This window comes from Anthonomus grandis, chromosome 12 (genome assembly GCF_022605725.1).
Source record: "Anthonomus grandis grandis chromosome 12, icAntGran1.3, whole genome shotgun sequence".
Lineage (NCBI taxonomy): Eukaryota > Metazoa > Arthropoda > Insecta > Coleoptera > Curculionidae > Anthonomus > Anthonomus grandis.
Window position 1 is genome coordinate 11,415,448 of NC_065557.1, and position 13,144 is coordinate 11,428,591.

General features: G+C 29.5%; 1 protein-coding gene across 5 annotated transcripts in view; it reads left to right on the forward strand.

The window, feature by feature from the left end:
• LOC126742806 (sodium/potassium/calcium exchanger Nckx30C) overlaps positions 1–13,144 on the forward strand; it is a 151,971-nt gene that overhangs the window by 114,180 nt on the left and 24,647 nt on the right. For all 5 annotated transcript variants that reach the window (XM_050449611.1, XM_050449606.1, XM_050449607.1 and 2 more), the window contains one exon: positions 6,615–6,841. In XM_050449611.1, the coding sequence (XP_050305568.1) occupies positions 6,615–6,841 (227 nt within the window). The remainder of the gene's footprint in view (positions 1–6,614; positions 6,842–13,144) is intronic.

A 13,144-nucleotide genomic window follows, 5' to 3' on the forward strand; every position in this document is an offset into this window, starting at 1 on the left:
TATTTGGGGACTGGAATAATTTCTAAAACTAAAAATTATCCTTAAACCTCTGGAAAACGTAATGAATATGAAATGCCTAAGAATCTAAATGCCTGAAGAACTTAAAAATATTCCAAAAACCTAGAATAGTATTTGACCTGGCACAGCCTAGCGTAGGTTCCGCAATATCCAATATCTTTTCTTGTATTATGGTTTTTAGTAGAGAGTATCTATCTTTATTTTTCATAACATGCCCCCGTTATTCTAGATTCCTTTTTTTAATGGTGTACAATAGTGTAAATGATATCTAAATCGTTTTTCATCCATCTTAGCACTTTTATGTTTGTAATGTGAGCTGTCCATGATATTCTGAGCATTCTCCTATACAGACACATCTCAAATGCTTCTAGATTTTTAATGGTAGCTTCTGTAAGTATCCAGGATTAACAGAAAAAAACAAGCATCCTAAGTACCTTACTTTCGTATTAAGAGATATGTTATGACTTTTTAGAGTAGAACTCATTTTGTGAAATACCGTCCCTGCTTTTCTTATACGACATTTTATTCCTTGTGCACTGTCCCTTTTTTCATTTATAATTGCTCCAAGGTAGCAATATTGTTAAACACGTTTAATTTAAATTGCGTCGACATATAGGTGATCTCCATTTTTTGCTGTTAATCATTTGTTTCTTTACATTAATATTAAGACCATATTATTGACTGTACTGCGCGATATGGTCCATAAACCTTCGCAGTGCTTCCAAGCTATTTGCTATAACCATGGTATCATCGGCGTATTGAGCGTCTGACTCCGTTCAAAAGGATACCTTCTTTTACTCCGTTAAGGGCTTAGTTGAACATTTTTTTGGAATATAAGTTGAATATCAAAGGCGAGAGGACACATCTCTGTCTGATCTCACGTTATATTTTCAAGAGAGCTTATACATCGAATCTTAAGCATGCTGTCTGATTTCAGTACAGATTTGAAATTAATTTGATATCTTTATTGTCCAAGTCATTTTGTGATGTTGAATGCAATCAAATGCTTTTTCATAATCGATTACTAACTCTTCATCTCTGAATTAGGACTTCAATTCTAAAGAGTGTCCCTCTGAATCCGACTGCATTTATAAAATCAAATTGGTTTTCGGATACTTGTTCTTCTCATTTGTTGTAAATTCTGTAGTAAAGGTTTCTAAGAAACAATTTTAGCATGTGACTCATCAGTCTGAAGGTCCTCAATAAAAGAAAGTTCTGATATTCCTCGTACGGCTTTGATCCAGGTTTTTGGGCAACGCTATAAATTCTGATTGCAGCCATTTTTCAGGGATATAGCCAAAATTATATATTTTGTTGCAGATGTCTCTAATCCAGGATATTCCTTCATCATCCAACAGCTTAAGAAATTCAGCCTTTAGGTTATCTGATCCCACCGCTTTTTTGTTTTTTATTGGATTATTGCTATTTTTACTTTGTGGATTAGTATGGGTGGGTCTGCAGCTTCTTCCGACAGTGAGTATGTGACCTTCGGTCTTTGATCCTCAAAAAGCTTTTCTAAGTTTTCTATGACTTTCACCTGTTTTTTAAATCATGTTTGTCAATGATCGTTTTTCCATTTGTGTCTATGATCTTCATAATGCGTCGCTTTATAAAGGTGCCATTACCTTTTTTATTTTTTTTATGTAGGTAATAGCTATTGTGTCTGGCTTATAGTATTTGTATTTTTATTTTTTCTTGTAGTATTTTCATGGTATTTCTAATCCATATACCTAAAACACTTAAAAAGAAAATAGGATTAAAGTCCTGGAAGATATAAAATTTACTATAAAAGTCTGGAATATCATGAAAAGATGGTTGAAATACCTGGAATAGTTTAAAAAATTATTCAAAAGCTTAATTCCAAAAAACCTGAAAATTTTGCCTAAAATAAGTATTAAACCTATGATAAATCTAGAGTTGAATATTAATAATGGATTTTTAAAGTTAAAAATTATTTCAAAGCTCTAAAATACATACATATTTATGTCTGAAAGATATATAAATTTTTTTCAAGTGCCTGAAAATTTAAAACAAAATTAGATCCCTGAAGAATATGAAAAATTATTGTTAATATCTGGTAGATATAAGAAATATCCAAATAATAATTCCAGAAATAAAATAAAAAAAAAATTCAAATAAAAGACATAAAAAACTACTTTAAATACCGGGAATAAGCAAAAGTAACTTTGAATACCTGAAAGTTTTCATTTTCCATTAAAATCACTCAAATATTTGAAATAATATAAAAAATTAGTTAAAAAATCTGGTACGTAATTTCTAAAATTCAAGATTATTTTGAAATCTTTTAAAAACGTAATCGATGTAAAATGCCTGGAAAACCTAAAAATTCTTCAATCTTGGAATAGCATAAAACAAATAATACTTTGACGTAAAATTTTGGAAAAAAAAATCATTTTAAATTCCTGGAAGGCTTCAGAAAAGACTTTTATTACCTAAAAAACATGAGAAATTATTTCATATTAAAACTTGAAACAGAAAAAATATACTATAAAACTCTTGAACATCGTAAAAAGTTATTTGAAATACCTGAAGTAATTTTCAAAGAGCGTCAAAAGCTTAACAGCAAAATACTTAAGTTCTGCTACCTAAAAATTAGTTAAAAAGTATGAAAAATCTTGAATTTTAATACCGAATTTCTTAAATAAAAAATTATTTGAACTCTTTGAAAAATATACAAAATCATTTAAAGTGCTTGAAATAAATTAAAAAATTACCTAAAAATACACGAAAAATTATTTTAAATCCAGGAATAATATTTTAAATGTTGTATGTCTTGAATAAATTAAATTACTTTAAATGCCTGTAAGACATGAGAAATTATTGCTATTCCTCTTATAGTTTTACTCCATAACACCCCTCAATATTATATCGCAATCTTTTGGTAATTTATATTCACGATCATACATTATTAGTGACCATATATTTTGTGCCGGGTAAGATATATCCAACTTTAATCTTAGACGGAAACGAATACAGCAAATTGCCGACATTCAACGGAAGTACATTTCATATATGTACCCAAAGTGCCAAGCTAAAATATAAATCCAGGCTACTAACTAATACCGATCAGTTACAAATTAAAAAGTAACCACATTTCCACCCGAGAGTTTTTAAGGGCGATTTTAAGAAATTATATTCCGAGCAATTGAATCTGCAATACTGTGAGCCTGTAAAGGCTATTTAAATTACGCTATTGAAGTACCGCTAATGGCGCCTACTTGCGGTGTTCGTAGGCAACATCTTCAGTCAGTTGTGTTGTTAATGCTATCCTTTGACACACAAATTGTTTGTATTTTTGTTTTTAATAACTCATTTAAAAGCATATAATTTACGATATTTTGTTATTTGAGGGCCTGACGATTCAGCTAATGAACTATTTGTCAAGAAACAGTTGCCGTATATCGGGAATGCCAAAATAAAGATAACTTAGTTGCACTGATCATATTTCATTTGTTTTCTTAGAAATCAAAGAATTTATGAAGTGTTTCCTTGATCTAGATCAGCATTACTCAAAGTGTGCTCCGCGGAGCACCGGTGCTCCTCGAAACCTCCGGTAGGGCTCCGCCAGCAGTCATAATAAATGAATGCATGTATTAAAGTGGACCCTATAAGAATAAAGTTACCTAAGATAAAGATAAACAACCAAAACGAAACGCCTACTCATAGGTGTTACTGGTACATATACGAAAATTTAATATATGTATTATTAAGTAAATGCCCGACCTATTACTCATCAGAGGCATCGTATTTGGTTAGTTACCGCATTGCTTAAGCAGGAGAAGCGCACACTATCACTGAAAGGCTAATAAAACCATGTGTGTAGACATAACAAAATGTATGCTCGAAAAATCTGTAAAGCATGTTTCTACAGTGCCGCTTTCGAACGATACAGTTACGCGCCGAATTGGGGATATCGCAGCAAACATAAAACAAGAACTGGTTTCACGGCTTCAAAATAACAAATTCGTCTTGCAAATGGATGAGTCGATTGATGTTGCTGGACTGGCCATCTTGCTAGTTATTGTGCGATATTCATATAAACATTCACTCGAAAAAGACTTGCTTATGTGCTCATCGCTGCCTACTAACACAACCGGAGAAGAAATTTTTAACACGATTAACATATTTTTTGAAGGAAACCAACTCGATTGGAATGTTTGCATTGATATTTGTACCGATGGAGCCAAGGCAATGACAGGTAGAGTAGCAGGAGCAATATCACGAAAAAAAATGAAAGCGCCAAATTGTAGTTCCAGCTACTGCATCCTGCATAGACAATCACTTGCGGTTAAGAAAATGCCACCAAATCTAAAATTGGTTCTTGATGAGTCAGTAAAAATAATTAATTTTGTTAAGTCACGTTCACTACAATCCTGATTGTTCTCAATATTATGTGAAAAATATGGTAGCGATCATAAAACACTATTGCTCCATACTGAAGTGAGATGGTTGTCTCGGGGTAAAACTTTGACAAGGCTTTTTGAACTAAGAATAGAATTAGAAGCTTTTCTTACAGATGTTCCTTTTAATTTAAAAGACCGTTTGTCCGATAAAATCTGGTTATTTAGACTAGCATTTTTAGCAGACATGTTTGAAACACTTAACGAATTAAACCTGTCACTACAAGGAAAACAGACAACAGTTTTCAATGCTAACAACAAAATAACTGCCTTTAAAAGAAAATTAGATTTTTGGATTACTTATTTTGGTAAGAGAGAAATCGAAAGCTTTTCATTGCTAAGTAAGTTCCTTAGTCACCATAGTCTTAGTGATACAGTGACAGAAATATTTGTTGAATTGGTGCAATATCTCAATGATCTGCAAGGGACTTTTGAATCTTACTATTCTGAAGAACAGAATACAAAACTGAAAATGAACTCATGGATTCAAAACCCTTTTTCATCTAAATTGCAGAAGCCTGAAAATATGTCAAATCAGATTTATGAATCAGTTCTAGAAATGACATCGGATAGAAGCATGGAATCATTGTTCAAAACAATTTCACTAAATGATTTTTGGTGCAGGGTTCGTGATGAATATCAACAACTTGCCACAGAAGCTTTGAATGTTCTTCTGCCGTTCCCAACAACGTATTTGTGTGAAGCGGAATTTTCAGCATATACAGCTACAAAAACAAAATACCGCATTAGACTGGATGCCGAGCCAGACATGAGAATTCAACTTTCCTCTATCAAGCCTGACATTACCCAGTTGATGAGGAATAAAGAACAATTACATGCCTCGCATTAAATGAACTTAGTGTTATCATTTGCTTACTCACTACTTACTGTATCTATCTTTTTTTGTATGATTATTAATAAACAATTCACATATAACTGCTTTTGCTTTTCGTTTAGAGTTTAGAGTTCTGTTAAAAATTTAGTTTTTTAAAAGGGTTCCGTCCCAAAAAAAGTTTGAGTAACACTGATCTAGATCTTTAATTTCTCTTTATCCTGGAGCTCCCGTAACACAAGGTATCTAGTAACTAATTCGAGATAGGTTGATCCATGATACTTGACATCAGAGCGAAAATGCTGTAATTTTTATCAACAAAGCATACATTGGTTCAGTAATAATTTGGTCTCGAGTAACTTAATAAAAAATGCAATTATATTAAAATATAGCATTAACACAACTGACTGAAGGAAGATGCTGTGCTCTGACTCCTTAAGGATGCGCGTGGGTCGCGAAATTAAGATGCTTTAATAGCGTCTCGTTCTATGGAGTTTTTAAAACAATGGAGAAACATTTTAGGTTGTCACCAAAAATGGGGTCTTTTCACGAATTTAAGTTCGAAGCTAACATACCCATAACACTACATTGAATAATAACAGTGTGATTAATGAATACATAAATTTATGTATTCATTAATCGTTGAACATTTATTATAAATTTCAAACTTCTAACATTTTTTTATTTAAAGTAACAGCATATTTTCGACAAGGAAAATGAATCCAATTCTCATAATCGACAGATACAAATTCAAGATTAATCGGCACGAATCTGCTAGGACACTGTGGATTTATACAAAAGCATTTTTAAAATGTAAATCCAGGGTGGTACATAATCATGACAAGACTGCTGGAGATGTATTTGATAATTTAGCGTCTAAACAGTTTAAGATTCAATACTATAATATTAAAGAGGGTTTAATGTTTTATTCAGTTTTGATTTCTAAATTGGATGGGATTTGTAATAAACTATTTAAATACTAATAAATTCTTTAACACTTCTTTAACACCAACTTATTTTATGAATATTTAACACACTCATGCAGTTTATGATAAAATTTGCATAAAAGTAAAAGCTAATGCCTTTCCTTATAGGGTTACTAGAAACTTCCATTTACTTTTAAGAAAAACCTAAATACTTAGCAATTAAACAGTGATATTGGTCTGTTTTTATGCATGTTATAAGATAAAAGGCATGTCTTAAGTCCCAGGCAACCACTAAATAGTATAAATTGACACCCTAAAACTTATTTTCTATATTTGTGTAGGAGTACCCTAAGCACTTAACCTTCAACTACTCTGAACTCCTCATTTTATTGACACATTTCTCGCTATGAATTCCAGGTAAAGTGGACGAAAAAGCAACTCAGCTCCACGCTATTGCCTCACTAAAGGTTCTGCTCGACGCTACGAAGCCTCAAAATGGCGCAGCGACAAGCTCAGCAGCCAGCTACGTAGCTACGGCCACAGCCTACATGGATAAGCAAGAGACGACGCTGGCGCCGTCTAGCTTATCTTCGGATATGCCCAATGGTATTCCGAACGCTTTAGCTGATATTAATTTAGATGCGGTGAGTTCAGGTGTTAATGTTTTTTTGTTTATTAGTTAGAGATTTCTTTGTTATCGTTTTTTTGTTAATTTTATATTAAAAAGAGAGTGGTCTGATTCTGAGCATAAAGCTTAAAGAAAAATTTTGTTGAATATGGAGTACTACGATATTAATCTTGGTCACAATAAGAATTCTTAAGATTACTATCATTAGGGAAGCTTATTATAGCGAAATTTATTATTATTATTATTTCATATACTAAAATGTTACGCCACCGAAATAAAAAGGTGCCACCATAACTTACAAAAAGAAACTTACGGGTGACCAGTGGTGGCTCCTACATTAAAACATTTGATCAAATATTATCTAAAAATATTATTTACAATTGTAATTATTGTAGAAATATATTTAATAGGAACAAGCTAAACAATATTCAAAGTGCCTGCAAAATATAAAAAATTAAGTAAATTGTCTGGAAGACATAAAAAGAGACTTCAGAAAAATTGCTTGGAAACATTATTTCCATTATCTGGAACAAAAACTGTGATATTAAAATTCCGAAAAACATGACAAATTGTTTCTTAAAAAAACTCATATAATTTTTTTATTAAAAAACCTGAAAACGATTAAAATCTCTGAAAGGCACAAGAAATTACATAGAAATGCCTGGATGAAATAAAAAAAGTCCTAAAAATTTAATTCGACTAAATTATTTATAATACACGTACAACATATCTAATGCCAGAAAGACATTCAAAACTACGTAAATCAAAATAAGAAAAATTACGTTAAAAACTTGGCATAAAGTAAAAAAATTGCTTTAAATAGCTACAAAATAAAAAAATGCAAAATATATTTTTTTAATATTGTGACAGACATTTATAATTAATTAACGAAGGTAAAAGTAAGAAGTATGTCAAACCTTGGAAAATTTTTTTTATTAAATATATTTATTGAGTTATGTGGCCAAAGAAAAACTTTTAAGAAATACAATAAAAATACTAAAATAAGGAACATAAATAGAATGTCAATAAAAATTGAAAAAAAACAAGCGTTTAATTTTATTTATTAATTATTTTTATCTAACAGTTTTCAAGTAGTATTTAAATATAATATAATAATTTGTAAAATCAGACTAATTAATTAACCTACTTGCTTTTATTAGCAAAATAATCTATTTTTTTAAATAAATTTAACGATCAGCAATATTTCCATGTTGTGCAAAAAAATAATATTTTTTCCACCACAAGAAAATATATAAAAAAAATATAAATAAACATATATACTCAAAAAAAAGGAGTTATTTAATTTTTGTAATTTCTAAAACAAAAAAGATTAATAAAACTCTATACAAAATGTTAGAAAGATCCATACGATAATAAAATGGAAAAAATATATTATTGTTATCATAGTTTTCTAATATTACAAAAAAAGGATAAGGAAGAATATTGAAAAATTTATTTTAATTATTTAGTTTTTATTATTTCATTACTTATCACATACACATAGGACCACACTTCTAAGCAGTACAACTAAATAAAAATTAAAAATTTCCTAAAAAAATATATTTTTTTAATTCCATATTTTCAAAGAAATCAAGAAGAGTCTAAATCTCAAAATTAAGATTTTAACAATATTTGTTTACGGTTTATGCCAATCAGATTACTCTTCTCAATAGGTGTTAAAGGCTTATCTATAGATAACGATTCAATTTAAAGAAAATTTAAATATGTTTTTTGATATATGTAAATTAAGCCACACAAATTCAATAAAAAATTTTCATAATTACAAGGCTATTCAACAGCCAATTTTTGGATTTAAAAGGCTTAATAAACGGTAAAATTAACAGCACTATATTTGAACATATATTTTTTAAGGTTCAATTTTTTTTTAATTTGATCTTAAAAAAACATTTTTGCAACAAATCGCATTTGCCTAAATAATATTTATGTTTTTTTACTATACACGTCTTAAATAAAATAAATATTGTTCTATTTAAGTGCATGTTATAATTTTTATTTGCCCTTGTCGTAACTAACGAGAAAAAAGCACGAAACAAAGACAAATAGAAACGAAATCTCGGTATATGCAAATTCGCCCGTGGTTTTAGGACTAAAGAATTTATTTATGTCGTTTTTATAGCCAAACGACTTTCGTGCTTTTTATATCTAGGTTTATTTTATCTAGAAACAATTTGATTTAATTAAATAAGTAATTTTTTATACATTGGATTTATTTAAACGAAATACTGCGCATTTTTTTAAATTTTTAATACCAGCTTAATCCGTGGAAACAAATAATTGTAAGTCTTTGGTGTTATTAAATGTTGATTGTCAATGTTTTGTACAACCTAATTGGTATTTTGTGTTAAGTGTTGCTTAAACCCCGTAAAATGTCCCTTTTAGAATGGTTTTATCTTCTATTTTTTTTCTTGTGTAGATTTTTTCATTATTGGGATAATACTGTAAAAATATTAAAGAATTATTATAAGGATCAAGCAAAATCAAGGATTATTAAAAAATATGTTTGGTATCCTTTTATGTTATGCTTGATTTTGTTTGGTAAAAATATTATCAATTCATTTTACTTCACAATGGCCCTTTAAAAGAAGCAAAATCTAAACAAATTAGATTTTAAAAAGTAATATTTGTTGCTTTTTATAGTTTGCTAAGCATTCTATCATAGAAGTTATAAATTAAGGGAAATATAAAATGGATTTTACTTTTTCTAGCGCTAATTAAGCAAAAAACTTTAGAAAAAAAGTCTAATCTCACAGGTTAACTTAACTACTACTATCTGGAAAATTGTGTTTTTGTCAAATATTTTGCATAACTTTCTATGAAAATATTATTTCATTGCCAGTTTACCAGTAGTAATATATTGTTTGATATAATTCTATCAAGAACAGAAACTGGTCATTTAAAAAGACTGCATAAAGTGATTATCGAAATTATTTTTGTAGCTAAATAGTACAACCAAAGCCTACATATTTTATCAATTTTTCCGTATAGTCACGCTTAGTTTGAACGCTATCCGTCATCGACAGTACTCAATTTAATAATTAACCTCAAACGTGTTTTAGGAGCATTCAAGAATTATGTAAGGTACAAGGGAGGGAAAGAGGGCTCAGGCTGAATGTTATGGTGTGTTACAGGGGGTGGGATAATATCGATATATTAGTCTAAACTAAGGACATAATTGGTAACATTTATAAAATGTAGTACACCTTATATGTAGGTCTCAATCAAGTTTTTTTCTTGATTTGCCAAACAGTTTACTGAATAATATACATATAGTTATTTATTGTTAGAAATAGAAATTTAGATATATTTAATCGGTAATTAAATATCTTGTAATCGTATCCATTTAATTTATGCATAGTTATTGGGCTATTTGTATTTTACGCAATATTTTAAAATGATTTTTTCAGTAGATCCCAATAATATAATCAATATCAAAAACTTCTCTTTGGATGCATGACATTGTTGAAACATCACATAAATCATTTGTAGTAATTCAAAATAATTTTTATTCTATATGTATTATCCCATATGTCAATTTTAATGCATTTTACGCCAACTCTATGATATTTTCATACGTCAATGGTAAATTTCTAAAAATAAATTTTATTTAATAGCGCTCCGCTCGGCGATATCTCTTTAAATAAAATTATTATCTCAATATTTCTATTTATAACTACTCAGCTGCAAGCTACAGCATATATTTTATGAATGGATCTCATAAACTCTATGAAATGTTATTTTTGATTCATTTTTCTAGTTATTTATCTTTAATATTATAACACCAGATAGATTTACAGTTCATCACTTCCCTATTATTCTTTGCTTTTTTCTGTTGATATTTTTAGTATTAATTAGGATTTAATGTAAATAAAGCAAAACTTGATAAATAAATATTGTAAATTATATTTGTATATAATATACAGGGTTGACCAGTAAAGTTTTTATTCTGGTCATTTTCATGTAAGAAATATTATAGAAAATGTAACATATTTCTGGTCCTTGCTGTATATTTCATTAATAATGTAAATAATCCCAGCTTGACATATTTTGTAATTTTTATTAAATGTTTGTTTGTTATTTTATATGCTACAGTTACTATTTTATAACAAATTTTCACTTACACCAGACACATTTTTAACTAAATTCACTTCTTTTCTACCAAATTTTGCACAAAACTACAACAAAAACTTAACACAATTTTAACCAGAATGTTTTAATTTTAAACACCCCGAGACCACCACAACACTGCTTACCGGCTTTAACTTGAAAAAACGGTAAATTAAGGTAATTTAAAGTAGATTTGAACCAGCAAATTAGTTCAGTTTACTGTCGCTTATAGACGCTTTTGAGCTGCTTTAGCTGTTGATAATAAGATAAACCATGACTTAATTAACTGTAATTAACTGTTTAATTTTTTATTTAAAACCTTGATTAAACCAGGTGGGCACTTATTGATTTTTTCCCGGCGAAATGCTTTTAAGCGATCCTGTTTTAAATTTATTGACTCTGTTAGGAAATTGCAGCGAAAATTTATCTTGAAATCTGTTTTCGCAAGTTGTTACGTTGAAAAGTTCGAGAGTTCAAAGGTCAACGTGATTCGCGATTCAAATTAAAACAGTTCTCTCAAAATAAATCAAAATCGGAATTTAGAGTGCAGAACTGTTGTTATTATGGGTTTTGTTAACTTTAATTAAATTGTAGTTAGAACCGTGTGGGTTAACATTCTGCTTTGAAAAAAAGACTCGTAGTTATTTCAATCTTAGGAGAAACGTGTTTAAATTATAGAAACACGTAAGTCGTAACCCTCATTATTATGCATTTTTCTTAAGTATTATGTTATCTTGATACATTTTTTATTAATATTTTTTCATCATGACGAGGACGTTTATAAATATTAAAACGTCGCCAATTTAAAAAAAAAGTATTACAAAAATTGGAGATTGATATGCATTTAAGTTATGAAGGGTTTCTAAAAATTAATTTCAATTTATAACATGGTTTCCACCCTGATCACATCCAAAATCCAAAGAAATTTGCCCATATTAAGTTCAACTGGACAAAATTTGATCTTGGAATAAAATAATACATAATTATTGACTTACTGAAGGATTTGTTAAAAAGGGTCCTAACGCCAAGTCTATTGTCCTTATTAAAGAACGCTCCGTATAATGTTAGACAGGCAGCATTTAGCTAATACTTTTATATTTGTGAAATAGCACAAGTGGTATATTATTATTGGAGAACTTCAATTATACCTTGTCAACTTAATCAATCAAATTACCAATATTCACTTTAAAACAATCCAGAAAACTATCTTAAACTTGCTAAACTATATTTTGAATAGTCTTTGATTCCCAGCTAAGAAATAATTCCTTTTCGGTATAGACATAAAATTTAGGAATAATTTATATAGTGTTCTGTTGAAACAAATTTTGACAAACCCTGTTTATATATTTTTTATATGAGGAGCAACTATCCAAAATGTATTAAATCAATTTTTTAACATTTTTCAGGTGAATATTAAAATTTCCTATATTTTAGACAACCTATTATCCTGACAGTCCAGTTTCATCAAAATGATTTCAATCCATTAGAAACAGCTATAGTAAAATCGGGGAATTAAGCAAAATGCATTAAATCTATTGTAGTATATCGTATGTATAGTAATCTGTGAGGTATCATCTGCACTTTTGGCCCATCTGAATTACCTGGACCTCCTAAATATACAGAAACTTCGCCTTTTCTGTGACGGGTGTGGAGGGCAAAATAAAAATTCCTATGTATGCCCTTTATTACTTTTAAAAAAAACAATCACCCGAGAGTTTAAAAGAACTAAATATTACTTTTCCAGTAAGAAGACATAGTTTCTTACCTGCCGATAGGGTATTTGGCCGAGTAGAGAAAGTCTTAAGAAAACAAATAACAATCAAGACTACAGAAGAACACAACAATATATATAGCGAGTTTGGAAAAGTAAAATATCATGGGGAAGACTGGCTATTTTATGACATCAAACACCTACAAGAATTTCTAAAAAAGACTGACGGTATATCCGACATGAAAAGGGGCGTGTTGCGAAAGAATCAAGCTTCACCCATCTCCATAACACTCTTCGAAAACTTTAGGTATGAAAGTACTTCTAAAACTCCAAAAACTCTGCTTAAAAAAGGTAAAAAGGACTCTCAGCTATAAATGGAACGACTTGAACTTGGAAGACCTCTTAAGGAAAAAAAGAAAAAATCTTTAAAACATTTATTGGCTCAAGAGTTTGGTGAAGAATGGGAGTAAGAAGATGAACTGG